The sequence below is a fragment of the Poecile atricapillus genome, chromosome 3, assembly GCF_030490865.1.
Source record: "Poecile atricapillus isolate bPoeAtr1 chromosome 3, bPoeAtr1.hap1, whole genome shotgun sequence".
Classification (NCBI taxonomy): Eukaryota; Metazoa; Chordata; class Aves; order Passeriformes; family Paridae; genus Poecile; species Poecile atricapillus.
In genome coordinates this window covers 78,945,687-78,971,218 of record NC_081251.1, presented here as the reverse complement: position 1 = coordinate 78,971,218, position 25,532 = coordinate 78,945,687, and the positions used below count along the sequence as shown (strand labels likewise).

Below are 25,532 nucleotides of genomic sequence, written 5' to 3'. Positions count from 1 at the left end.
TCAGTATTGTCCCCTCAGGTGTAATGTAACTGAAAAGTTAAATGAGGTTAATTCTTTTAAAAGAGAGGTACATGAATTCCTAATATGCATGGTTAAAGCAGTGACATCTGAGTTTCCTGGCCTGATCTCAAATTTATGTAGGATGTATTCATCTTACAGAGACATATTTGAAAATATATGAAAGAAGGAAGAGCTAGATGCTAATGTTCTTTCCAGTGTTTAACGTCTGGAAAGGGCTCTGCTGTTCAAAGCTCAGTTGCAGTGAAGATCAGACAGTGAGATGTTCTAGAAAAGGAATGAATAAGTGTGTTGAAAAAAGTCTTGTAGTTGAGAATTATGGTATGCTGGTGCTTAGAACACAGTATGGATTGTATGTTCTTTAGAAAGATGCTATAGATTTAGAAGCGTTTCAATAGTAGAAGAGTTCCCAAATGACTTTGCATTAGATTATCAGAGAAAAGTGATATTTAGGATAGATATGCTAAGATATGAGAAAATAATAAGGAAGTAAATTAATTTGTTGACTAATTTGAAACTTTGCACATGAATAAAGGATGTACTTAAAACAACCTATAAGATATTAAAAAGAAACTTTAATGGGGAGTCTTTAAGTAATCACAGAATTTCATTGTGAAGATTGTAGCATTTTATTTCCAGAGGTATAGGATCTCTTAACTGCTGGATTAATGTGAGACCTTCCTGGAGATTCTTTATTCCATATGTGCCTATTGAGCATCTGCTGTTCAATTCTGTCAGAAATAGATTTCTGGGGTAGACAAATAACAGTTGTAATTCACTATGGCTGTGTGCATTGTATGCAGCACATAGACTACAAAAGACTGCTACAGACAAAGTGGTTTATTATTAATTTCTGGGTTTGTACCAGGTCTTTAACTAAAACTGGATGAGCAGAATATTACTTTGTGTTTCAGAAGTCTGGCTCCTTTGCGTGTTTTATTTAATCCATGCTTTGCATGACATGAAAAAACATCCCAGAACCTCTCTCTGTTTGGCAATGGATTACGGGTTTTCCAAGCTAGAGGAAAGGCATGAGTGATACTAAATATTTAGTGTTACAGTTGCTAAGAGAGATTTTAGGGGTTTTTTCCCCCCAGAGCAGTGGGATAAATTTTCATTGTATTTTATTTACTTGTGTTCTTTGTACAGTTAGATGAAAATTCTTCAGTGTTACTTCTTGAATCATAACCACGAATTCTTTTCTGTCCATCTTTTGCTTCTGTCCATTTTTCCTCCCAAAATCTCTTGTTTTTCTATGCTGCTTGCTCTGGAAAGCTGGTGTGCCATTTGGTCACGTGTACCTGAAATCTCTTTTAAGTTGCATTGCATATGCCTGAAGGAGATCTGGCTGTCAGGGATATTACTGTAAAGAAATAAATACAATTGCACCATTTCTTAATCTATTTTAAAATGGCTTTCTGCATAATGTGTAGCGTGCTATTGAAGTTAAAATCCTATTTGTGAATTAGATGTTAGAAAGATGTCTCAAATATTTATAGCAGCACACTCAGTTTCTTAGTGTTCTCAGCTATACAACTAAATAAGTATATCAAAGTTACATTTAAAAAAATTATTTACTGCTAAACTAAGGAGATCAAGAAGTTCAGTTAGTTTTTAAAATGTATACAAACAGGGCAATTGGCACATAATTAGTTTTATTTTCCTTGCTCTTTGGTTTGAACTGTTTTTTGCAAACCCCACTGTATCAAACTATGGAATGGATCATCGAGGGGAACTTGTCTCAAGTTTACACTTTCAGTGTACACCAAGCTTGTCCTCAAAACAGAAATGTGACTTAATAAAAGAAAGCTGCACCCTTTTGCACAGCACAGGCTTCTGAGTGTGTACCTGGTAAGAAGCACTTTCCATCCTGTATGAATTATCAAATGTGCTTTAAAAATAATTTAAAAATAGTATTTTGGGTCTCCTGTATGTTGATCTTGTACCACTGGAAAGTGACATTGGTGTTAAACAATGGATAAGGGCAATTTAAAAGAGATTACAAGGTAGGTACCTCTGATCATTCTTTCATACACTTCTCTAATTGATAGATCTTCTTTTAGTGTTGTGCTTGTTTTTTTTATTCTTGTACTTTTTTTTATGGAAACAAGTAACTGGTATTTATAGTAATACGAAAATTGTACTGTGATAAAGGTAATAGGTAGGGAATCTTTCCACTTCTGCTTTCAAGTGCACATTGCTTCTCCCTGTCATATCAATTGGTGTTTCAACTTCTTCACAAAATTAGTGTGGTTAGCTTGAAAGCTTTAAAGTTTGAAAGACTTCTACTCCAGAAATTCATATGGATGTCAACTAACACAAAATAAGTTTTTCTTCTTGTTAAAGAGGCTGTGCATAGGTGCAGAATGGACTATGTGATGCTGCCTGCATTATTGGAATTTTCTCTGTACAGTGGGTCATTGTCTTCTTTTTTCCTGACAGCAACAGCTGGGATGAGCATGTCTTCGAACTGGTTCTACCAAAAGCCTGTATGGTTGGACATGTGGACTTCAAATTTGTTTTGAATTCAAACATCACAAACATTCCCCAGATTCAAGTGACTTTACTGAAAAATAAAGCTCCAGGCTTAGGGAAAGTCAATGGTAAGAAAAAACTAGGATATCTTTCAAAACATTCTTTCTTTTCTCAAACTCATTATTCTCTGTGATGTATATCAGAAAAATTGCTTGCAATTGTGTAAGTATTACACTTTTACTGATTTATTCTGTTTCTCAGTATCATGGGCTCTTTTCAGTTATCATGCTTGAATGTGAATTGGGGAGACAAACTGGGTTAACAGTTTCAAAATCTTGACATTTATACAAATAATAGTACATAGCTCAAAAAGACTGAACTCAGTTTATAGTTCTGTACTGCATGAATCCTACAGTCATTAAAAATAAGTTGTCAATTGTAAATCATCATAGAGATTGACTGATTAACCAAATGGTGCTCTTTTAAGGTCTTGATATAGTAAAGAATATATACTAAATTATTCCAAGTCACAGAAGGAGATTGTTTGCCAGTGAGAAAATAGCAAGGCTTTTCTTGATGGAAGTAAAAAATCCCGTGGCTTCCTTGGGAATTCTCTCATCATTTGGCTCATTAACTAAGCTGTGTGAAAGCTGCAATATGATTTCACCTTTTATTCATTGCAGCTTTGACAGAGTAGACCAAAGTTAGGAATGCTCTTGCCTTGGGAAGGTTCCTGACTGGACTCTGCATCTTACTAGCTCTCAGGGAACCTATGAGGGGGTAGCATAAATTGAAAGTCAGTTCTTTGATGTGGAAGTACCTCCTTTGGGGTTTTCCTGTGGTGAGAGCATTCGTTTCATGTGCTGCTGCTTTGTCTGCTAGAGTGGAAGGTATTACATGCTGCACTTCCTTTTATTAAGGCATTAATTGCTTATCTTTATCTGGCCACCTCTTTTCCAAAAGCTTCTGGGAACTGTCTAGTTCAGAGAAATCTTGCTGTCAGATATTATTAAATTGCTTGCTGGATATAAAATGTGTTGAGGAGAACAGCAGACATGATCATAAAAGCCCTTTTTCCTTCCCTTTTCCTATTTTTTTAACTGCTAAGTAAGACCATCCCACTTAAACACAAGAGTAACAGCTGTTAATTTCAGAAAGGAATATAGGCGTTTCAAAGATCATTAACATGCTTTTATAAAACTTCACTCTGTAGCATTCCCCAGTGTTTATCAACAAAAAAATGTGTGCTGGAGGTGCTCCTTAAATACTGTAAACAGGTTGTCATCCAAGAACAAAATATTCTAGTATAGTAATATTGTGTGAGAAAAGCCTATTCTTTTAGGGTTCAAGACGGTTTAGGTTTAACAGAAGTGCTAGCTGTGACTGCAGGACAGCAGTCAACAGGTGTTCTTTCAGTTTCTTCAGTTTTTTTTTAATCCTTGCCATAAAACCTTAATTTTAACACGTAGAAGAAATTTGTTCTATCAAAGAGAAAACCAGAGCAGATTGTCCATGTTTCTGTCCTGAATGAAACCTGCTTTGTTTTCAGCATTGATTTCAGTCCATTTGCAGACCTGGATGTCAGAATTAATCTGAAAATCTTTACCTATGGAACAAAACAATAGAAGACAAGCTAAATTCTTTCCCTTAATGCTTCAATTTTAAACACTTCTGAGCAAACAGTTCCACGAGGTGGTAATTCCTTGGAGACATTTGATTTAGCTGTGAACTAAATTGCCAGATCTCTCTGTGAATGCTTTTCAGCAGAGCATACTGATCAGAAGACATGACAGAGCTTTTCCAGAAAATGGCATTTCACTTCCTTACATGCAATATACTGGAATTTGCTTTTTTCTTTTACAAGGTAGAAAAGGCATTGAATGGGGGGTCAGGCAGTCTGGAAAGGACTGGGGAATGTGAGAGCACCTGCAAGGCAGCCTTGACAAAGTCTTTTTTGTTTGCTTTTTATTCATTAGGGTTGGACTAACCAACTTCTTCTCCAAGTGTAGCTGCATTGCAGTTGTTTCCTTCCCTTTTTCAATTTCTTGAGTTTTGGAAAAGGATTTTAGTGACATTTGCCTTTTTCTATGCACTATTGAATAAAATAATAGGACACTAATGATTTCATTATAGGGGAAGACAAAGATAGATAATTTATATCTGTGATAGATCTTAACCAAAATGTTCCAGTCCTAGGGAGAAGTAATATTGAACATTGTTTGATGGCTCTTAGAAATGTATAAAAACCTCAGACTGAAATTCAGTTAACACCCCTCCCCCAAATTTCTCTCCTTCCATGAGGAGAGAAAGGAATGAAAATTTTAAGATAATGAGATGTAGAGAAGATGTGCAGGGCAGAGTTTATTCAGTCATTTTTTTGTATGACAGGAGCACTGGAAACAGTTAAATATGTTGTGTGTAGTAATGGGAAGGCCAGAGACATAATTCTTCCGGTTGGGAACTAATGGTTTTGGTCTGGCAGTTAATTCACTGTATATGCTTCTTGTTAATTTGCTTGCATGTCCTCTTCATCGATAATTCATGTGATCCATTTAATTGGAAAAAGGGCTGTGTTTAAGTATTACCAAAATAATGTTTGATGTTCAGCAGGAGCAATCCAGTTATTTTAAGTTTAAATTATCAAACTTTCAGTACTGGAATCTTAATTGCTTAGGAGTAATCTGCAGTTGATTATTAGGGGAAAAGAATTTGGGCAGTGTTAAAACAAAACAGGCTCTTTACAGGTCATTCAGATATACTGTATTTTTAACTATTTGCTGCAACTTCAATCCATTTGAAAAGCATATCTTTGGATACTTGTGGGTTTGTATTAGAAATATTGCTATAGGCAGAAAGTTGATAACTTTGCTATGAAAACTACCACTTGTGTTTTTCCTGAGCCTTGAACAGTATTTGAAACAATGATAATATTTTTACTTTCAGAAGCAGCAGTAGATAGACAGATCACATTTCCTTTATCTCCAGCTCATAATATTGAAATGGAGAGAAATGGAAAACCAGGACTGGTGGAATTCAGTGAAGAAATGCAGTATATGGATGTAGAGGAACCACAATGTAAGTTTTATTGATCTTGTTTTACTTCAGTTAAAATAGGACCTTGCTTTTTTCTTCTTTTAATGATAAATTTGAATTCTTCTGCAAAAATTTCTCAGACATTGAAATAGAGCAATTTCTCAGCTGTCTTTAAAGATATTTTTCTCTCGGTCTGTTTGCTGTATGACTTAAAAGTTTAACACAGACACACCAGAAATGTCCTAAACTACTAGAGAGTTTTGGTGGTTAAAGCAGATTAATGTTTATTTGAATTTAGAAATCAGGTAGATTGATATGGCACCTTTATAACTTAAATTGCTAGCCTGTTTCAGCAGTATTTTACTTTGTTTCTTTGGCTAGTTTAATATAATTTTTCCTTAAATACCGGTTTTTGTAGAGATTGCTGCAGTAAACCAAGAAAATAAGGAACAGAAAATAAAGATTTCATAACTAGGCCACATCACGCTGGTTGTGCCTGTTTTTATAACTTTTTTGTTAACTAGCACTCTTCCACAAAATGTCTTAGACTGTGAAAGGCAATGAGTGGGTCTGAGTGAGGAGAGCTGCAGACTAAAATTTGACAGTTGGAGTGACTCAGTTCTAGAGCGATGGTTCTTTTTCTTGGTCCTTTCAACAGTCTTTACACCTTTTCTCTCATGTAATCGGGCTTATCTAGAGTGTGACTGTCCTTTCCAACCCAAACCGTGCTTTGATTCTATGACTCCAAGAAAGGAGGGGTTACAAAGAATGAGGGGAAGGATCAAAGGACTAATAAAAGTGCCAAAGGGAGGAGTTTTATGCTGAGAAAGGAGCAGCAAATGACTGAATATGATTTCAATAGTTTGTATCTCCCATAGAAGAAACAAAGCTGTCCTTGTTTTAAATTTAGTATTTGTTTCATTTTGTTTTTAAACAGTGTTGTCCTGCTTCTGTAACAACCCAGTAATGCTAATGGCTCTGTATATATTGGTTCTTTATTTCATCAGTTGTGTATTTTGTGGCTTTTATAAGCCAGTCAATATATATATTAATCCATATAATGTAACTGAAAATGGTTTTAAAACTGTCATCTACCTTAATTGATTTCACTGGAAAATGTCTAAAAGTGAACTTCAAGTAATTTTTTATGTCAAATTATATGTGTTTAGTGATCAGAGTTTGACATGGTGCATTTTAAATCCATACAAATGATCAGATTTTTTGACTTAATTATGGTTAATTCAGATCCATATTATTCATGTTTTTGTAAGGTCTTAGATTGTGTCCATTTCTGGAGGAGCACAAGGAAGATATACTTTGTGGTCCAGTATGGCTGGCTACTGGACTTGATCTATCAGGCCATGCTGGAATGTTGACACTAACAAGTCCAAAGCTTGTTAAAGGTAAACCTTTATTTATTTAGTTTATTATGCTATTTGCATGAAGCTTGTGTAACAGAAGTGGATCTCATACTTCTGTAGTCAGACATAGGTTTGTTATTTATTTTTATATTGACCAATTTTGCTGTATAACACCATATTGAGTTGCTGTTTCAAACAGATGATACACTACTGTAATTAACATGGTTAATCTGTTCTGTTAACAGATTAACCGTGTTAACTTGCAATGTGTTTAAACTGTGCAAATTCTCCCCACTCCCTTTTTCTTCTCCACTTTTAGGCATGGCTGGTGGCAAGTATCGTTCATTTTTAATTCATGTCAAAGCAGTGAATGACAGAGGAACAGAGGAAATCTGCAATGGTGGCATTAGACCCGTGGTTAGGATACCTCCTCTAAAACCTCAGACCAACAAGGGCCATTCACTTGCTTCATTGTTGGCAAAAGTTGCAGCAGGCAAGGTAATGAATAGCCAAGGAAGATTCATGTGTTAGTTGTAGACTTGGTATGATTCATGTAATCTGAAAATGAAACAGCTGTTAGCAGAATTAAGATATATTAAAAACTACTTTCTAAAGAGGTGACACTGTGTTGACACCTTCAAGAATTAGAGTTCAACATTTCTAAGTTGTTTCTTTTGTGCAGATTTAATTGAAAAGTTCTCTTCTGCCACTTTCGCATTCTGAACACTTATTTTTGAAACTTCTGTTTCCTTGAGTGTTTTCAGTTGCTGATAGGCCTTATCCTTCTGTGAAGATGTGTGCATGTGTATTGTTCTATATTAAAGCAATTAGTGAATAAAAATAGTCTCTTTTGGCACAATACTCAAACTGAGAGATTTTAGCAAACTGCTTGCATTTCACTGAACAAGGTATAAAAATAAATCAGAAACAATGTGATTTATGATTGTTATTTTTCTGGAAATATAAGGAAAAGCCATCTAGCAAAATTGAAGCCACTACTTCTTCAAGAAAATCAGATAATCTGCGAGGCTGTGACTTACTTCAAGAAGTCTCTGTTACAATTCGAAGATTTAAAAAAACTTCAATTTCAAAGGAAAGGTTAGTAGGTATCTTTTAATGGTGAAGAAATACTAGCTTCCGTTATGCTCCTCATAAAAAGCTTAGTTCTTGAAATAGCTCAGGTCAAGATACTGTTTCAAGTTGTCATTTTATAAGCTTATTTTATATAGAAAATCCTGTAAATTGCAAGAGGGCACTATGCTGTGAAATTTGTGGTAGAGTAACACCATGCGTGAAATTACATGTTGAGTGGGTTTTTTTGCCTGACTTCAAAAAGCAAATGTAAATAAGTTTCCTTGGTAAAACAGATACATTTTTTTAAAGGAAACTCTCTTTCTATTTCCACATTGCCTTTTTTCTTAAGGCAGAAATTATATTAATTGTCAAAAAGTTTAGAATCAAATCAAGCTAACAAAGAAGTTTTTGAAGTCTTTGGTTTGGTACTGTAGACCTAGATGCAAGTAATAGAGTATTTACAGTGTATTACCAGCTGCCACCCTGCAGTGGTGGCACTGACTGTAGCAGGCATAAAGAGGTCAGTGAGGCAAAGAGGTATGTCCAAACAGTTGATAAGAGTTCTGTAGATGATGAAAGTTGGTTTAGGTTTACAAGTTGCTAGACAAGTTTCAATAGGGGGAAAAAAACATCATAGAAGCTTACTGGATGTATTGTAATGTAATGTTCAGTGAACAGAAAATAGGATGATTGGGAATGTGTGCAAAGTATTGCATTTGCTTGTATACTGCGTTTATTTTCATCTAGGTTTCTCTTTTTTGCTGCTTCTAACAGCATGCAAAGCTGGAGAATGGCCATATTGGATAATTCTGTTTTTCTCTTTCCTTCCCCTCTCCCTAGAGTTCAACGGTGTGCCATGTTACAGTTTTCAGAGTTCCATGAAAAGCTGCTCACCACTCTTTGCAAGAAGACAGAGGATGGTCTGACTACAGAACATGCTCAGAGTCTAGTACTCGACACGCTTTGTTGGTTGGCCGGAGTGTATTCAAATGGCCCTGGCAGGTGAGAGAGGAATTATGTTCAAATTATCATGGCTATTTCTCGGTATCAGTTTAGTTTAAAAAAATAGTTTTATATAATTCTCTAAAGTATGCAACTTGTTTTCACAGCTCAAAGGAGGGAAATGACAGTTTGCTTTCTAAAACACGTAAATGCGTCTCTGATATTATACGTGTTTGCTTCTTTGAAGCTGGGCGGAGCATAGCTCACAAATGTGCACGATTTCTTGCACTATGCATCAGGTGAGTGCTAATTACTTGCATTTATTTTTTTTTGTTTATTTCAGTTTTACATGTATTTGGGGGATTTGCATGTATTCCGAACTGAATGTTGTGTTTGTTACGCTTTGACCTTGAATTCATAAAGCAACAAGATCTGGTAAATGTTCTGGTCAGAAAATATGTGTTTAGGCTATGACTGCAAAAAACATCAGTCTTTCAGCTTCATCTTCTGGAGGAGATTTTATCCTTCATTCTTACTTTCTTAAATGTTAAAGTGTCTGTGGTTTGTATTTTTTAGCAATGGCAGGTGTGACCCGAGTCAACAAGGGTTTGGATCAGTTCTTCTAAAAGCTTTACTCGACAATATGCCTCTTTTGCCTGCTGCTGCCACAGGTGGTACGTATGCAGTGTTTGTTGTAAATGTATACTACACATTTGTTGTTTCAAATTGTATTGGACTCTCTTGTGAAATTAAAATGAGGTATTGTTCAGTTAGTACACAATGCTTCTTGGACTGAGCTGGTCATGAAGTAGGCATTTGCAGTCGGTGGAATTTTAAGCAAATAAGCTTGCTTAAACCAGAGCGTTAAGGCTAACATTTTTGGAAGAGCCTAAGTAAGTTTTCTAAGAATTCTGAGAGAGATTTAGCAACAACAGATTCTGTTGATGTAAGTGACAGTCAGGGTGGTCTGTTATTTTTTATAATTAAAAGATAGCCAGGAAACTTGGCTATCAAAATGATGTCCAACTAGCAATCCACTTCTGATTCTTCTGCACAACAAGGAAATTTTAACCAAATTAAATTTCCTTTTTATCTATATTGCAGTGTTATAGCACCTTGTTGAAGCATCTGGAGTGCCAGATGGAATGGGAAGATGACTACACCTTTGTATTTTGGGTGGCAAGGCCTGCTTTTCACACTAGGACATTGTTGAATTGTTCCTAGCTTGGCATAACCAGTGGGTCTTGCAGAAAAATTAGTTTGCATTCCAAAAGGCTTGTTGTACTACCACCCAGGTCAAAACATAACACAGTGCTGCAGAGGGTTTGGAATGCACAGGGAGTGAAGGAGAAGGAGAAAGCTGAGATTTGTATTTCTGTACAGAACCACTCTGCTGTGGTCTCAGAACTGATTTGTATGGAAGCAGTGCCTCCAGCAAATACAGATTAAGGAGGCAGCAAACAGAACCAGAGGATGAAAGAAGGAAAGGAGTTGGCTCTGGAGTATGGCTTGGCTCTGATGAGATTGGGACCCCTTGCCAAGCACTTTAATATATCAAGAACATTTTGATTGTTGTGAGCAGGAGCAATGAAAGAAGTGTGCAAAGCTGTCTCTTGGGAACCATTTTTTCCTTCAATTATGTGTTGATAAGAGAATCAGAAGTACTTGTAGAAACATATGATTACAGAATGATTCTTAATTGAAGTTTCTCAAGAAAGGGGTAGGGGTAGAATATCTCCTAGTCTATATTCAGTAGCCATTAGGTAATTATCACTTCCATTGATTATCCTTCAAAGTGTGCTTTCTCAATGAAAACTTTATGTCATGTTTCACCTGAAAATTTATTTTTTTTTTTAATGCAGGATCCGTGTATTGGTATTTTGTATTGCTGAACTATGTAAAGGATGAAGATTTGGCAGGATGCAGTACAGCTTGTGCAGCATTGCTGACTGCAGTGTCCCGGCAGTTGCAGGATCGCCTAACACCAATGGAAGCATTACTTCAAACAAGGTACTAAGAGATGTGGTTGTTGTAAACTTAATAAAAACAAACCTGAGAACTGTCTAATGCCATCCTTTGGTGTTCTGAAAAAGACTGTGTGTTACACTTTGCTGTATTTGTTTGAGCAAGGATTAATTTGCTAAAGTTCTGGAAAATGGTTTTAACTTGTGCGAAGCTGAAGTTTAATTTAATTGCTGTCTCACATTTTAAATCAGCAAATGTTTATGTGGTATTTGAAGTCTGTGCAATCCTTGAGTTAGTATTTATGATTTTTAGTGTAAGGATCATGTCCTATTTTGGAGGGAATTATGTATTCAGAATAGTTTCAGTTTGGCACAGTGCTTCACAAAACTGTAGTCTTTCAGTAGGCTGACCATATATTTAATGTATTTCTTCTAAAGGCCAGATTCTAGGTGTAGAGACCTGGAGTAATTTACTGGGAATGCAGGTTCTTCTTTTAAATTACTTCTATTTAAAGTATCGATGTAATTTAGGACTGGGATGTTGCATTTTTTACATAGTGAGCTGATTGGCCATTTAACTTTGGACTTACGTGATACAAAAAGGAAATTTCTGATGGTTCAGTTTTATAGCAGTTTCCAAAGCTGCATTATGATGAAGGAAAAATACTGCTGTTTGACAGCTCGTTCAATTGTGGTTTGTGTGCAAGAGTTTTCCTCAAAATCAAGCAAGATCAAGGTACAAAAGTTTTGGTGGAGGTTCGTTAAGAATTTAAAAAAAAAAAAATTTTGAAAATTTAATAGAAAATATAGTAAAAGAAGGTATGGAGGAGGGAGGATATCTCTTTATTTTTGCTTTTGTTTTTAAAAATTTGTAATTTCAAAAAACTTCATACAGACTTGGTCTTGGGTGTTAACACTTGGATTCTTACCCTGCTATCTACTGCATTCCTCTACTTAGTTCTTAATTTATTTCACCATCTGTAGTCCTTGCAGTTGATTAGAAGACTTATCACAGCAATAAAAATGGTATCTGGACAAATCGAGAATTTTGAAAAACAAAGTGAACTGAACCAAATGGAGGAAAAAAATGTAAAAATTACATTTGACAGGGGAATGGCACCTTTCTGTGGGAATTGAGTTGTTTCTTCATATAAATTGCTTCCAAGTACTTTCTTCAAACAGAAAAATAGAAATAAACTAGAATAGAAAGTTTCCTTCCCTTCCAGTTGCCCACTTTTGAATTTGGTACATGTGACATTTCAGATCACCTTCTGGTGAGCACAGCTGTCTGCATGGCAAGGAAAGATTTCTGAAGTGAGCCCATTCTTGATGTCCTTTGAGCTTAGATTTTCTGAATATTTCTAGGCTGTGTTTTATTGATTTTCTTTCTGGAACTTAATTTGCTTTTTCTTTTAACTCTGTAACCTCATAGGTAGTTTAAGAGTAGCAGCAAATTTCTTATTTGATTGCAATAGCTCTCTAGCAAGGACTGACTATTTCTTGATTTAGTTTACTAAACTGCAAAATTTGTGGGCCTTTTCTTTATATGTCTATCGATCAAGAGAATACTCTCATTTTTGGGTCTTGGTTTTTGTGTTTGTTTCTTTTAATGAGAAATTAGTAGGGAGCCATAGCTTCCCCTTTTTCCCCTTTTCTTTCCCCAAATTGTATTCTATCTTTTTTTTTTTGGGTGCATTTGTGTTGCAGAGTTTATACTATTGTGTTTTTCTTCTTTGTCATTGGTCCCAAATGCAATAGCCTAACGTGGTAATCAGCTAAAAGCAGATGTCTAATTAAAAGATTTGCACATTCATGAGAGAGTAATACTCATTTTACTATCATGTGCCACAATAAATCAAGTAAGACTTGCAAGGATAAGGCTGGTAGGGTGTGTTACATGATTTTGCAGTTCAGAAAACAACAAAAAAGGAAATTTAGATAGCATTTTCAGCTGTCTTAAAAAAAACAGATTGGTTTTGTCTCTAGAAAATCTGAAAAAAATTCTCCAGCCTGTTATTGAAAGTACCAGATTCATGTAGTCATGGAATTAAATTGTTCTAAATATTGTAAGGTGTTACATGGTTTAATTATTGCTATCATTAGCACTTGAACTGCTTCCTGCTCTCATCTAATCTGAAAACTCTCCTGCTGCAATTAAAGCCTTTTAGTGCTTATGTCCTCCTCACACTGGCACTGAAGAGCAGATTCATTCTAAACAAATTCTGGATGTCTAGAATGTATTTGTATCTTCATTGTATTCTTCAGAATTCTGGATGTCTGGAATGTATTTGTATCTTCATTGTATTCTTCAGATTTGTAGTCATTCTTAAAGCATTCTCTTAAGCTTCATTGGTCCTTGTCTTCCTTGTATGGTGATGCACAAAATTTTACACATTATTCCAGCTGAGGGCTCTGATGCATGAAGCAGAAGAGGTATTTTGCATAGTTTATGTTCATTACTGCACAGATGAATAAGATGATTGATCAGTTTTCACAGTATGTTCTTGATTTAGTCTTTGGTTTCTGTTGATGTATCTTCTATATCCTTCTGTGAAAAGGATTGCTAATAAAGCTTAAAACAGTGAACCTGATCATTTCTGCTGAAGAACAGGTAAAAGGCACTAAGCTTGTTGAAATAAATCTGGATCGGACAGAATAAATTAAACCCTCTCCAGTATGTTCAAATTCTGATTCTCCTCTACAATGCTCTTGCAGAATTCTGACATTTTATCACCTTCTTACTTAATAAATCAAACTATTTAAAACATGTAAGTAATCAGTGTAAGTGTTGAGCTGGACTGATTTATTGAATGTTTAAATCTGATGTCTAAAGCAGGCTGCAAAGGTACTGCATTGAATTTTTTCAAAGCATTTTTGTGTGTTTTAGTAGCCACTTTACAGGAGCGGGTTGTCTTGGCTGGCATACAACAGAAAGATCAGGCAGCAAACACCTTCGTCTTATGGATGTGCAGGATGCACTGGTCCTGTCTAATGCATGCTTGTAAAGAGCAACCAAGTCTATCCTTTGTTGTTCTGAGTATAGTTATTTCAAATTTGCTGCCTTGTAAATAACTTGGTTGGGAAATGGAAGGTTGATCTGTAATTCTCAGATGATCTGCCCTTTTGTACGATCATTCATAATTTTCTGATAATTACAGTCTTAGTATTGTGTGGCCAAAAGTACTGAGCCCGGCTAATTATGGAAACATTTTAACAATCAGAGAAGTCTAGAATCTGTTTTTACCTCATTTCTGGTGCTGTATTCATGTAGACATTTACACTTTTGTGATTAGTTGATCAAAAAAGGCATTTAAACATTCCAGCCTTCTCCGGATGTTGGGGTTTTTTACCTCATCTGGTAAAGAAAAGAGAAACTTCTTGGAGGCAGAGGGAAAAGGGTCTGGAAGAACTTGGCTGCCCTTGCTAGTGTGTTTGTGGAAATATTTCAGATTTCTTCTGTCTCTTGCCAAGGTTTAGAGTGTTACATTTCTCACTTTTGTACCTACACAGATGTATTCTTTCTTTCTACTCTGGCTTAGTAATTTTGCCTGATTTCCATTTTTCCTCTTTTCAGTTGCTGCTAATAGTTATTGGTAAACAGTAAAAAAAACCCCCAAAACGAAACAAACACAAACAAACAAACAAACCCCACTTCCAAACAAAAACAAAACCATAAAAGAACAAAGAACCACACTGATTTTGGTACTACTTTGGAGTTTCCTTTTTCTTGGCTTATAAAACCCTAATTGATTTGGGACCACTTTGAGTGACGGTGCTATTTTTTTCCCTCCAGCACTGCCAGAGTAAAAGTTACGAGTTTCCTTCTGTTGAGTTATTTATCACAAGCGTTGATTGGTATGCCTAGCAGCATTTCATTTTTCTATTCTTACTTCAGCTGGAAGAACAAGCTGCGGTGGAATTTCTTCCACTGTTTTGAAACTGGTTTTTATTGACTTCAGATTAATGTCTCATTTACCATGTGCAGGTGTGTGTATTGCTGTGGCTCATTGTCTAAGGCTTGTAGTTCTATTTTCCATGTCTAGTGTGACTGTGTGTCATGTTTCCAGGACAGTATTACATCTTCAAAACTCTTGAGTAACAAAGAGTTACTTATTTTACATTATAAGCTGTTTGAAAATGCCATCTACTAAGTTATTTTAATAAAGTATAAGTAAGTGATAATTTCTAAGGTGGGTCAAGCGAATGAACAGAATAGTTTGGAATATAATAAATGCTGATGGTGAAATACTTGGCCTTTTACTATAAATTATGTTATATCAGTTCTTATTGTACGAATGGTGCTGTTTGTCTTATTTGCAGATATGGATTATACAGTTCACCTTTTGATCCAGTTCTGTTTGATTTGGAAATATGTGGCTCTTCTTGTAAAAATATATACAACAGCAGTATTGGAGTACAGTCAGATGAAATTGATTTGTCTGATGTTCTATCAGGTATGTCTGTTTATCAGTAATTGTGGTAGAATTGGTAAATCTCTATTATACCGTTTTCTTTTCAATGTGATTTTATACTTTCCAACCAGGCTAGAGTCTAAGGTATTCTCTTGCTCATAGTATCTTTTACATTTCCTGTGGCCTTAGGGCAAGGAGAAAAAGCCTCTTTCTGGAATCTTATTTTCTTATCTTGTAGAATATCTCAGGATAGAGATTAGACAAAAAGGCTGCTCTCACTCCCTGGGTCAGTCATGTAGGAATCATCTGTCACCTCTTTCAAATGGCTTCCTTGAGGTGTGGTACTATTCATCTAGGCTAGCAGCCCTCAAATAGGCAGAGAAACCTAAATGGATTTTTCTGAAGTTGGGAAGCTGCCATGTGGCATTCCTCTACTTAAATATAAAGGTTTAATGAGGTATTTTTTCTGTTTTAGAGGAGTTGAAATACCTTAAAAGCATATTGGTGTCTATCCTCTCAGGTTAATTCATAAGTGAATCTTCAGGCCTGCAATGTCCTAAAGAACTAGATAATTTTTACCTGTCAGGAAATTCTTTTCATAGCAAGCGTATTCATCAGCCATAGTGACTCCTTTCCTTCTCTTGTCTTTCTCCTTCCTATCTCTTCCTCTATACAACTCTGTGAATTTGTTTGGATATTGATTAATAGTCTGGGTTTTTATACTATATTCATGTATGATATTAGTTGGTCTGACAGTTTCTTCCTCTTCCTTTCTGGTAACATAAGTATATTTTTGCAAGCTAATTTGCTTTCAGTGTAGAAAGAATAGAGCATCCATATGTAATTTATTTCTGGAATTAAAAAGGTTCTACTACGCTTCTGTCACAATTGACAATTTGACTTATTAATATACTCTCTTCAGATTTGACAGCATTATCATTTTAAAAATATACTTCCATTTATATTGAGGAATAATGATAGTGTTAACATGTTTCTTCTACAACAGGAACTAATAAAATATGTGCATTATATTTAGTTCCTCTGTCCCTTTTGACATTTCATGACTTGAAATGTCACTGTCAAGAAAACATTGGCTGACTGTGCAGATACATGTTTCTCTTTCAGGAAATGGGAAAATAAGCAGCTGTGCAGCTGCTGAAGGTAGTTTTACTTCCCTTACTGGACTTCTGGAAGTTGAACCTCTGCACTTTACCTGTGTTTCAACAAGTGATGGAACTAGAATAGAAAGGGACGATGCAAGTACGTTTACTGGTATATACAATTTTTCATTTCTTCTACTTAGCAGAGTTCCACAATACATTTTTAATTGAACATGATGACACTGTTTGACAAACTGATTGCTTGTAGTTTTGCAAGCATTGAAATGTTTTGTCTGTGGTTTGTTTTTCCTTAAATAGTTTCTATATGTGAAGTTAAACTTCTTGAATCTTAGCAAGCAAAGTGGATTTAAACAATACTAATTTGAATCCGTTTGTTTCTATTTGAGAGTATAATGTACAAGCTTGCATCTTTACCTTACAACCTTTTGTGGTGGAAGAATTCCAGAGCAATAGGTGGTTTTTCTGTAATCCCAGTGTTACATGTATGATCAATGTGCTTAGTCTAGAAGCCATATACTTTGTAACTCAAGATGATGTTACCTTGTAGCAACAACTACATAAAAAGATACTTCTCTTGTTTTTACATCACTCTGAACAATTAATAAGGAATTAAAGGTGTTTTATAATTTCTACATACACGTTTGTTTTGTTTGTTTGTTTCATGCCAGTGAGTACCTTTGGGGTTACCCCAGCAGTTGGTGGCCTCTCTTCTGGAACAGTTGGGGAAGCCTCGACAGCACTGAGTTCAGCAGCCCAGGTAGCTTTGCAGTCTCTCTCTCATGCAATGGCCTCAGCCGAGCAACAGCTCCAGGTGCTGCAAGAGAAACAGCAGCAGCTTTTGAAGCTTCAGCAACAGGTTGGAGGCTATTTGGCTCTTTTTAGTGCTAAACCTAAACTTAGAAAGTGAGAAAGTAGTTGCAGAGCTGGTTACCCTTTTTTTTTTCCTCCATGTGTATTTGAGGAAGGAACTGCTCAGTGCTTGCTCTGGTTCATTCTTCTTAAGCCAAGTGCTGCGAGTGTCTGCCATTCTGCTTTGGTCTTTCAGACATTATTTTTGTATTTTAAGGGTGGGTTGGGAGTTTGTAATAGAAACTAGGTCTTCATAAGTAAGTATATCAGTCTGAAATTGAAAAAGTGTACCGAAATGAAAAGCACAGTTGCTGACACAAGGAACTGCCAGTCATGAAGCCATTGTTAGTTGTCTAGTGCTTGGCTATGTTGACTCTACTTTGCTGTTCAGTAGTAGGGTTTTTATTATTTTTTGATTGTTCCATCTAATTACTCATGTTCCTCTGCTTGTGAGTAAAATTAAATAGATAGTTTAATAGTTTAATTTTTCAGATTATAGTTGGTCATCCAGCTTGGCTATATTGAAGGTAGCTTAGGTTTATTCAATCCAGTTGTATAATCAGAGTTAAACTCATGGCTCAGTACTACTCCTGTGTTCACAAGTAATATTATCTGCTACATACATTGCTTTCATCTTCTCCACAGAAAGCAAAGCTGGAAGCAAAACTGCATCAGACAACAGCAGCAGCGGCAGCAGCAGCATCAGCAGTTGGTCCTGTTCATAACTCTGTGCCTTCTAATACAGTAGCAGCTCCAGGGTTCTTCATTCATCCTTCAGATGTCATTCCACCAACACCAAAAACTACTCCTCTCTTCATGACTCCACCTTTGACTCCACCTAATGAAGCAGTTTCTGCTGTTATTAATGCAGAACTTGCTCAGCTTTTTCCAGGTTCAGTCATTGACCCCCCAACAGTTAACCTTGCAGCACATAACAAAAATACAAGCAAGTCTAGAACGGTAATTATTTTCTTTCATTTTTCTTAGAGGTACAAGATGCTATAAGCATTATCAGGGTCTTAATTTGTACTTGAGTGCTGGTAAATATATGTTTATTTGGGTGAGAAGTCAAAATTGTATCACTAAATTGATACCATATGAAAAGAGCTTAAGAAAGCAAGATAGTATTGTTCCAGTACCTCATATGGTTTCTCTTTATTGGAGCTAGCTTAACTGTGTAAGGAGTTATTAATCCTTTGAATTTAGTAATTAATATATTTTGATGGCTCATGCTCAAATCTAAGTGTAGTGAGGTATTGTCAAAATGGTACATCTTTAACAGCTCACAGCAAATGCATAGATTTTACTGAATTTTACTGGTGTTTTTCCACTCCTCAGAATCCACTTGGATCTGGCCTTGCTCTTGCAATATCTCATGCTTCACATTTTCTTCAACCTCCACCTCATCAGTCAATTATTATAGAGCGAATGCACTCAGGTAAAACCACAATTCTTAATAATAGTTTTGACACATGTTCTAGTAAGAAGGGGAATATTTTCTGGGGCCTTTAAATAAGTTGCTTAGCTACAGGCTCTCTTAGCTTTCCAGAGTAAGAGATATTTCTCAGTTTGCATTCTGTCATATCTGTGAGTTTAAGACCTAGCACTTGGTGATAGTTGAAAAATCCTGGAGACTTGGGGAATATGTTTGGTCTCTGAACAGAGCACCACATCAAAAATAATGCATAAAAACCAAAACAGCTTCATTTAAGTTTATGCCAAAATTTTCTTCTCAAAGTGTTCAAGCTGTAGTGAGAGTTTCTGGATTCTGCAGCTATAAAAATATACCTTTTAAACAATGCATAAAACTTTATATACCTTTTAAACAATACATAAACAATGGCTTTATTGTGTGAGAAGTAACATGTCTTGCTGTTTAGCATACACTGGTCTTTCAGGCAATCCTGTGTTTTCTCATCTAGGAGCAAGAAGATTTGTGACCCTGGATTTTGGAAGACCCATATTACTGACAGATGTATTGATTCCCACTTGTGGAGATTTGGCTTCTTTGTCCATTGACATCTGGACTTTAGGAGAAGAAGTGGATGGAAGGCGACTGGTAGTGGCTACTGACATTAGTACACATTCACTCATTTTACATGACTTGTTGCCACCCCCAGTTTGCAGGTTTATGAAGGTAAAAGGATCCTTTATGTTCTTGATGTTTGTTAGTACATGAACTTTCACTTGAGCTCTCTTCAGACCAAACTTTTGTTGACTATAAATTTTTAATGTATTTTTGACTTGGTGTTTATTTTTCCTGTTTTGATACAATTGTGTTCCAATATACTTGCCTTTTCTTTCAGATCACTGTTATTGGTCGATATGGTAGCACAAATGCTAGAGCAAAAATCCCATTAGGATTTTATTATGGCCATACCTATATCCTACCCTTTGAAAATGAGCTGAAACTAATGCATGATCCCCTCAGAGGAGAAGGTGAAGCAGCAAATCAGCCAGAAATTGATCAACATTTGGCAATGATGGTTGCATTGCAAGAAGACATACAGTGCAGGTTAGCAGGAAAAAAAAATTGCATTTGCTAATTATTTTAACATAAAACATTGGGATATCATAATATTACAGATATTTTTTTCTTCTCATTACATTCTTCAGACAAAAAAAAATACTCTGCTGCTGTTGATTTGTTGTGAATGTCTTTATAGCAGTAACAAAGACTACACTGTATTTGTTTTCTGTTTCTGTTTTAACAGTGCATTCACAATGGACCAGTTGTCTTCTGGCAGAGTGATTGTCAAATGTGTTGCTGTTTGCTAATGTGTATTGAACTGTGTTTTTTGAATATTTCCCTTTAGGTACAATTTGGCCTGTCATCGGTTAGAAATCCTTCTGCAGAGTATTGACCTGCCACCACTCAATAGTGCTAACAATGCCCAGTACTTTTTGAGAAAGCCAGACAAGGCAGTGGAAGAAGACAGCAGAGTATTTTCTGCTTACCAGGACTGCATTCAGCTGCAGCTTCAACTCAACTTGGCTCACCATGCTGTTCAGAGACTCAAAGTAGCTTTAGGTGCAAGCAGGAAAACACTGAAGGAACAATCTGATCCGAAAGAGTTGATTCAGATGTCATCCACAGAACAGTTACGCACCATCATTAGATACTTACTGGATACTTTGCTCAGTTTGCTGCATTCATCCAATGGTCAGTATTTTTTGAGGTTTTGATTTTTTTGTCATGTTAGTAGAAACAATTTCCAAGTATTTCTATTTCTTGACCTGCACTTTTCTACTATGAGGCCTTTAAGCTATGTTTAGATGTAGAGTCATAGAAATGTAGAATGGTGTTTGAGTTTGTAGAGATCTTAAAGATCATCTAGTTCCAACACCCTGCCATGGAGAGTGACACCTTTCACTAGACCAGGCTGCTCCAAGCAACATCTAACTATGATTTTAGCAGCATACATTGTAATGTTTTACCAGTGGCACCAAACTGGCCTAACCACTTCCTGTAAAGGATAGGAGAAGGTGTCAAGATCCTTCTTGCTTTTGTGTAGTCCTGGCTGCATATTCCTTTGTTCCAATAATCATATCCTTCTGTGGGACGATCCAGTTTGCTGAAGTAACAAAAAACTGCCTAGGTGGAATAGTCACATGGTTTTCACATTGTGAAGGGATCACCTTGTGAAAGGATCTGTGAGCACTGAGGCCTGTGCAATGCTGGGGATGGATTAGGCATTTAAAAGCAGACTGAGGAAGTAGAAATTCCCTCGAGAGTGGTGGTGGTAGTGAGCTAATAAAACAAGTATTTCTAATTAATTCTAGTTAGTTAGTGATTTTTTTTTTGATATCCAGTAAAGATTTTTATTTCCTAAGCTTGCAATTGAAAGAATTCTTGGACACCTGAAATTGAAAAATCTGAGTAGGAGTTAGTGGTATTTAAAAAAAAACGAGAACTTTGTTCTGTTGGTAGGTTGATGTGTGATTTTCTGTGCCAGTTTGTTCTAAAGTGTGATGGTGGTTTGGTTTTTAGGTTTTTACTTTGAGTAGGTTCTGTGGGGGTATTTGCACTGACATAGTATTGATTTGGTTTTGACCAAATGGCCTGGTCTTTGCGTTTCCTACAAATCACCATCTCCCCATATGTTCCCACCTCCTTTACTCCTGTGCCAACAAGTCTAATTCTAGTAGTTTTAAAAACTTACTGCAAACTTTTTCCTATGTTTTCAAGTCATTGTCTATTTAAACAGAGGTGTTCTCTTTTCTTAAAAGGGCACTCGGTTCCTGTGGTTCTGCAGAGTACCTTTCATGCTCAAGCTTGTGAAGAGTTATTTAAACACCTGTGTATCAGTGGAACCCCCAAGATACGATTGCATACTGGCCTTCTGCTTGTTCAGCTCTGTGGAGGTGAAAGGTGGTGGGGTCAGTTTCTCTCAAATGTTCTACAGGAATTATACAATTCAGAACAACTTCTCATATTTCCACAAGACAGGTAAGGTATAAATCTATATTGATACATTACTTGTGGATCAGTGAAGCAATTCCATTGTTCATAACTTAATGTTGGAATTGGTGAAATGGGACTGAAGGGTACTTAGCCGTGGTATTCACTGATTTAAGAAATAGACCCAAAAAAAGTACTGCAGATGATAAATGTCCAATTGCAGTTATTTATTGGACCTATTTGGTTCTTACACCACAAAAATTTGCTATTTTTTCTTGCTTGGAGATCTTCACATACCTAGCAGGATTGCTGCTCAGTGTCAAAAAACGGCCTTCTGCTTTACCAGGCTTAAATGTACCCTCATAGAGCTGCTCTTCTCCAGTATTTGAAAATGGGATTGAGACTGAAAGGTACTCTATTGGCATTCAGTGCAAAAGACTGCACTGAGATAAGTGCAAGAACATGTAGAGTTGAGCACTGAATGTTATATGTATTGATTATTTCAGGTTATTGGTTGAGGTCTTTTCCAGTGTTAGCATTTTATTTTAATCAAACGTATTTGCTGCTTAGCAGTTTTCTGCCTTCTTTGAGCAGCAGCATCTGTATTTTCATATATTTTTAAAATTCATTAATTCAAAGATATAAGAATTCATTGATTTTAATTCTCTTTCCCTGCTATCAGTAATATGTAATAGGAAATAAAATGGATGAGATCTTGTTTCAGATATGGAAGACTGCTGACCTCTTGAGGGTGAAAGGGAAGATGTTCACCCTAAAATGCTGCATAAACCTTAACAACGATAGAATGTGAAATCCAGTCTATTTGCTGGGCCACAGTACTGCTTTCGGTAGCAGCCTGTCAGATGAAATTGTTATATAATGTGTGTTGCAGAATATTACTTGATGATTCTGAAAAAGAAATAAAATCTTAAATATGTAAATTTTATTTTTAGGGTCTTCATGTTGCTTTCTTGCATTGGCCAAAGATCGCTTAGCAACAGTGGTGTTTTAGAAAGTTTACTTAATCTCCTGGATAACCTGCTGTCACCACTGCAACCTCATTTACCTGTGCACAGAAGAACTGAAGGTAGCCTTCTAATTTGAGGATTATTTTCATATTCACTATAAACTAGAAAATTGAGAGACTAACTCACAATTTTCGCGTATTATAAGAAGAAATTGCTTGTTTACTATATTTTTAAAACACAGTTGTCTTTTAAAATGTGATGAATCTTCTTGTTCTTTAGGTTCTAAAAGAGATTCCTTCCCCCACCCCATTAAAACCTGAGCAAAATCTATTTGATTGTATATAATTCAGCTAGGAAGCTTTGGCAGAGTGGGGGGGAACATTCAGCATATAGACAGCTCTAGTGAATGACTTTGGAATTTAATGTTTTGGAAAGAAATGTTCCTTTTTGCTTGTGAGATCCTTTCTAGGTTTCAAGTTTTTGAGGTGAAACAGATAGGAAGACAAGTTTGTTTTGTATATCTGCATGGTTTATGCCAAACTACACGGAGTTTGTTCTTGTGGGGCTTTTTTTAATTACGAGGAATTTGCATTTTTTTGATCCTAAAAATTTACTAAAAATATATTCTGTGAACTTGATTTTCTTTGAGAGTTCTCTTAACTACCCCAAGTTTGCATATTCTTACTTTTGAAAACATCACACTCTACTACTACTTCATTTGTTATGTACACATAGCAAAGCATCGTAGAAGATAAGTTGTTTAAAATTCTTAGCCTTGTGAGGTCTGTAAAGTGCCAGCTGAGCCTCTGTCCTTAGTTTTCCTTTGTGTCCTGATGTTACCACACCTACAGTTGGTGTCAGAAGCTGTCCTATTGCTTCCCACTGATCTACCATGTGCTTTCTCTATTGGGGCCATATCCTGCTATAGTCTCTAACTAGTTTGAGGCAAACCCAAGCTTACATCTCCTCTACCTCTGTTTGCACTCTCCCCACAGCTTCCAATTCCTTTCATAGCTCTTGCCTTACTAGTTGTCCTCATGGAGGACTTTAGGAAGCAGAAGTAACTGATACTTCAGAGCTTTATTTGCTGGTCTTCCAGCTTCCTTCCTCCTGGACAGTACAGGTGAGTACTAGGGCAATATTATGTGTGGTGGAAGCATCAGGTATGACAGAAGAAATTCCTATTTGAGAACTATCACACATAAATCAGGGTCAAAGGGGTGAAAACTTACTGGGGAAAAGTGAAAAAGCAGAGGAAAATCAGAGTGAGAGGTGAGTGTTATGGGTGGAGAGAAGTTTAAACTTTGAGGCCGGAAGAAGAAAAAAGGAATGAGCAAAAGACACTTGGAGGGAGGGAGGGAGAGAAGCTGAGAGCTTTTATTTTTTTTATTTTTATTTTTTGAGAGATAAAAGGAAAGGAAATGGTCTTATTTTAACAGAAATATGAAAAGGTATGTACTTCACACTGCAGCAAAAGCCTTTTTTATTCTGCCAGCCAAAAAGGTTTGTAGTGGTCACCAGTGCTCCTCATTTCTGTTCTTGCAATTTAGTCTGTGGTTCCAGTCCGGGTCCTGTTGTGGACCTGTTGGGGTCCTTCCTCTGCCTGCATGGGATGGGCTGCTTTCTGTCAGAGTGTGCTCAGGGAACTGCAGTTAACAAGTCAGGCTGCATCCTAGTGCTTGGATGCCAGCAGCTACATGTGATTTTGGATGGATCGTTTCTGTGCGTTAGTTTTCTTGTTTGATCTACGTTTAATAGTAGTTTGAATTAATTACAGCTTTTTTGAGGTCAGTGCATGAAAAGCAGAGTGTAGTTAAATGTGGCTCAGCACAGTGCACTGATATGAAAATGTGGGTGTAACCTCTAGTGCTGATGTCTTTGCTGTATTGACATTGTAGAATTATGCCATTTGCATAATGACTGTAATTAAGTGGTCATTATTTGTAGGTTCCTGGTTTTGTTGAACAGTCATGAATTCACTTTGGAACTGTTCATTTAGATTTCCGTATGCACAAAGATTTTTCTTGTATGAAGCTCAAGATACTTTTTTTTTCTTTCTGGCTATGCAAAAATATGGCATTTAAAGTGTGAGACTGAAATAGGTATTAGCCAGTTGTTGGTGCTGCCAGTGTGGTTCATCTAGTCTGAAGTCACTCTTGGCTCTCCTGAAACTTATTCAGATAGCTACATTGAAAATACACTAATGGAGAAGTAAAGATGGAGGCGTCTGGATGCAGTTATAACTATCTTATTGGAGCCCTGCTTGATGGAGGAATTGCACACTGTAGAATTTGAGATATCTACTTCATGTGCTTTAATGCAAGCAGCTGTCATTATGCATTTGGTATTTAGGAAATTTAGACATAAAATTGACTCCTTTTAAGAAAAATGCTGCTTAATTCTTCGCTTGAACAGTTGAGGTGAAGCTTTTGACTTCTTCTTCATCAGACTAAGAGAACTGTGACATTTTTGTTTGCATCTAAGTTTTATACTGATTTCTTCCCTCATTTATGAGTGCTCAGACTCTAACTCTCCTTTTAAAAAATAAGAAGAGGGGAATGGAGTCTTTGTGGCCTAGTGAAATGTGTGGCGTTTGTTATGTCTTCAGAAATTTATTAAGGCACTGAAATTTGTTTATTTTGAAGGAGTTTTAGATATTCCCATGATCAGTTGGGTTGTAATGCTGGTGTCCAGACTACTGGATTACGTAGCTACTGTTGAAGATGAAGCAGCCACAGCCAAGAAACCTCTGAATGGAAAAGAGAGGGAACGATTTCTGACAGGTACATCAGATTTATTATCAAAACTTGATTCTGTGTGTATTGCTCTGGGAGCTGTTCAATTACCTAAAACGCATTTTCTATTAATTTGAAAAAGGAGATTTTAAAAACACATTGCGATCTTTTTCTATTC

General features: G+C 36.3%; 1 protein-coding gene across 3 annotated transcripts in view; it reads left to right on the top strand.

Moving 5' to 3' along the window:
- BIRC6 (baculoviral IAP repeat containing 6) overlaps nucleotides 1-25,532 on the top strand; it is a 174,208-nt gene that overhangs the window by 40,617 nt on the left and 108,059 nt on the right. For 2 of the 3 annotated variants that reach the window (XM_058834201.1, XM_058834203.1), the window contains exons 13-32: nucleotides 2,461-2,621; nucleotides 5,437-5,568; nucleotides 6,798-6,929; nucleotides 7,207-7,385; nucleotides 7,855-7,985; nucleotides 8,802-8,963; nucleotides 9,071-9,202; nucleotides 9,480-9,577; nucleotides 10,766-10,913; nucleotides 15,188-15,321; nucleotides 16,405-16,551; nucleotides 17,069-17,256; nucleotides 17,895-18,209; nucleotides 18,588-18,687; nucleotides 19,172-19,386; nucleotides 19,556-19,764; nucleotides 20,066-20,412; nucleotides 21,480-21,699; nucleotides 22,605-22,738; nucleotides 25,265-25,402. In XM_058834201.1, the coding sequence (XP_058690184.1) occupies nucleotides 2,461-2,621; nucleotides 5,437-5,568; nucleotides 6,798-6,929; nucleotides 7,207-7,385; nucleotides 7,855-7,985; nucleotides 8,802-8,963; nucleotides 9,071-9,202; nucleotides 9,480-9,577; nucleotides 10,766-10,913; nucleotides 15,188-15,321; nucleotides 16,405-16,551; nucleotides 17,069-17,256; nucleotides 17,895-18,209; nucleotides 18,588-18,687; nucleotides 19,172-19,386; nucleotides 19,556-19,764; nucleotides 20,066-20,412; nucleotides 21,480-21,699; nucleotides 22,605-22,738; nucleotides 25,265-25,402 (3,422 nt within the window). The remainder of the gene's footprint in view (nucleotides 1-2,460; nucleotides 2,622-5,436; nucleotides 5,569-6,797; nucleotides 6,930-7,206; nucleotides 7,386-7,854; nucleotides 7,986-8,801; nucleotides 8,964-9,070; nucleotides 9,203-9,479; nucleotides 9,578-10,765; nucleotides 10,914-15,187; nucleotides 15,322-16,404; nucleotides 16,552-17,068; nucleotides 17,257-17,894; nucleotides 18,210-18,587; nucleotides 18,688-19,171; nucleotides 19,387-19,555; nucleotides 19,765-20,065; nucleotides 20,413-21,479; nucleotides 21,700-22,604; nucleotides 22,739-25,264; nucleotides 25,403-25,532) is intronic. The other variant, XM_058834202.1, reaches the window with a different exon arrangement.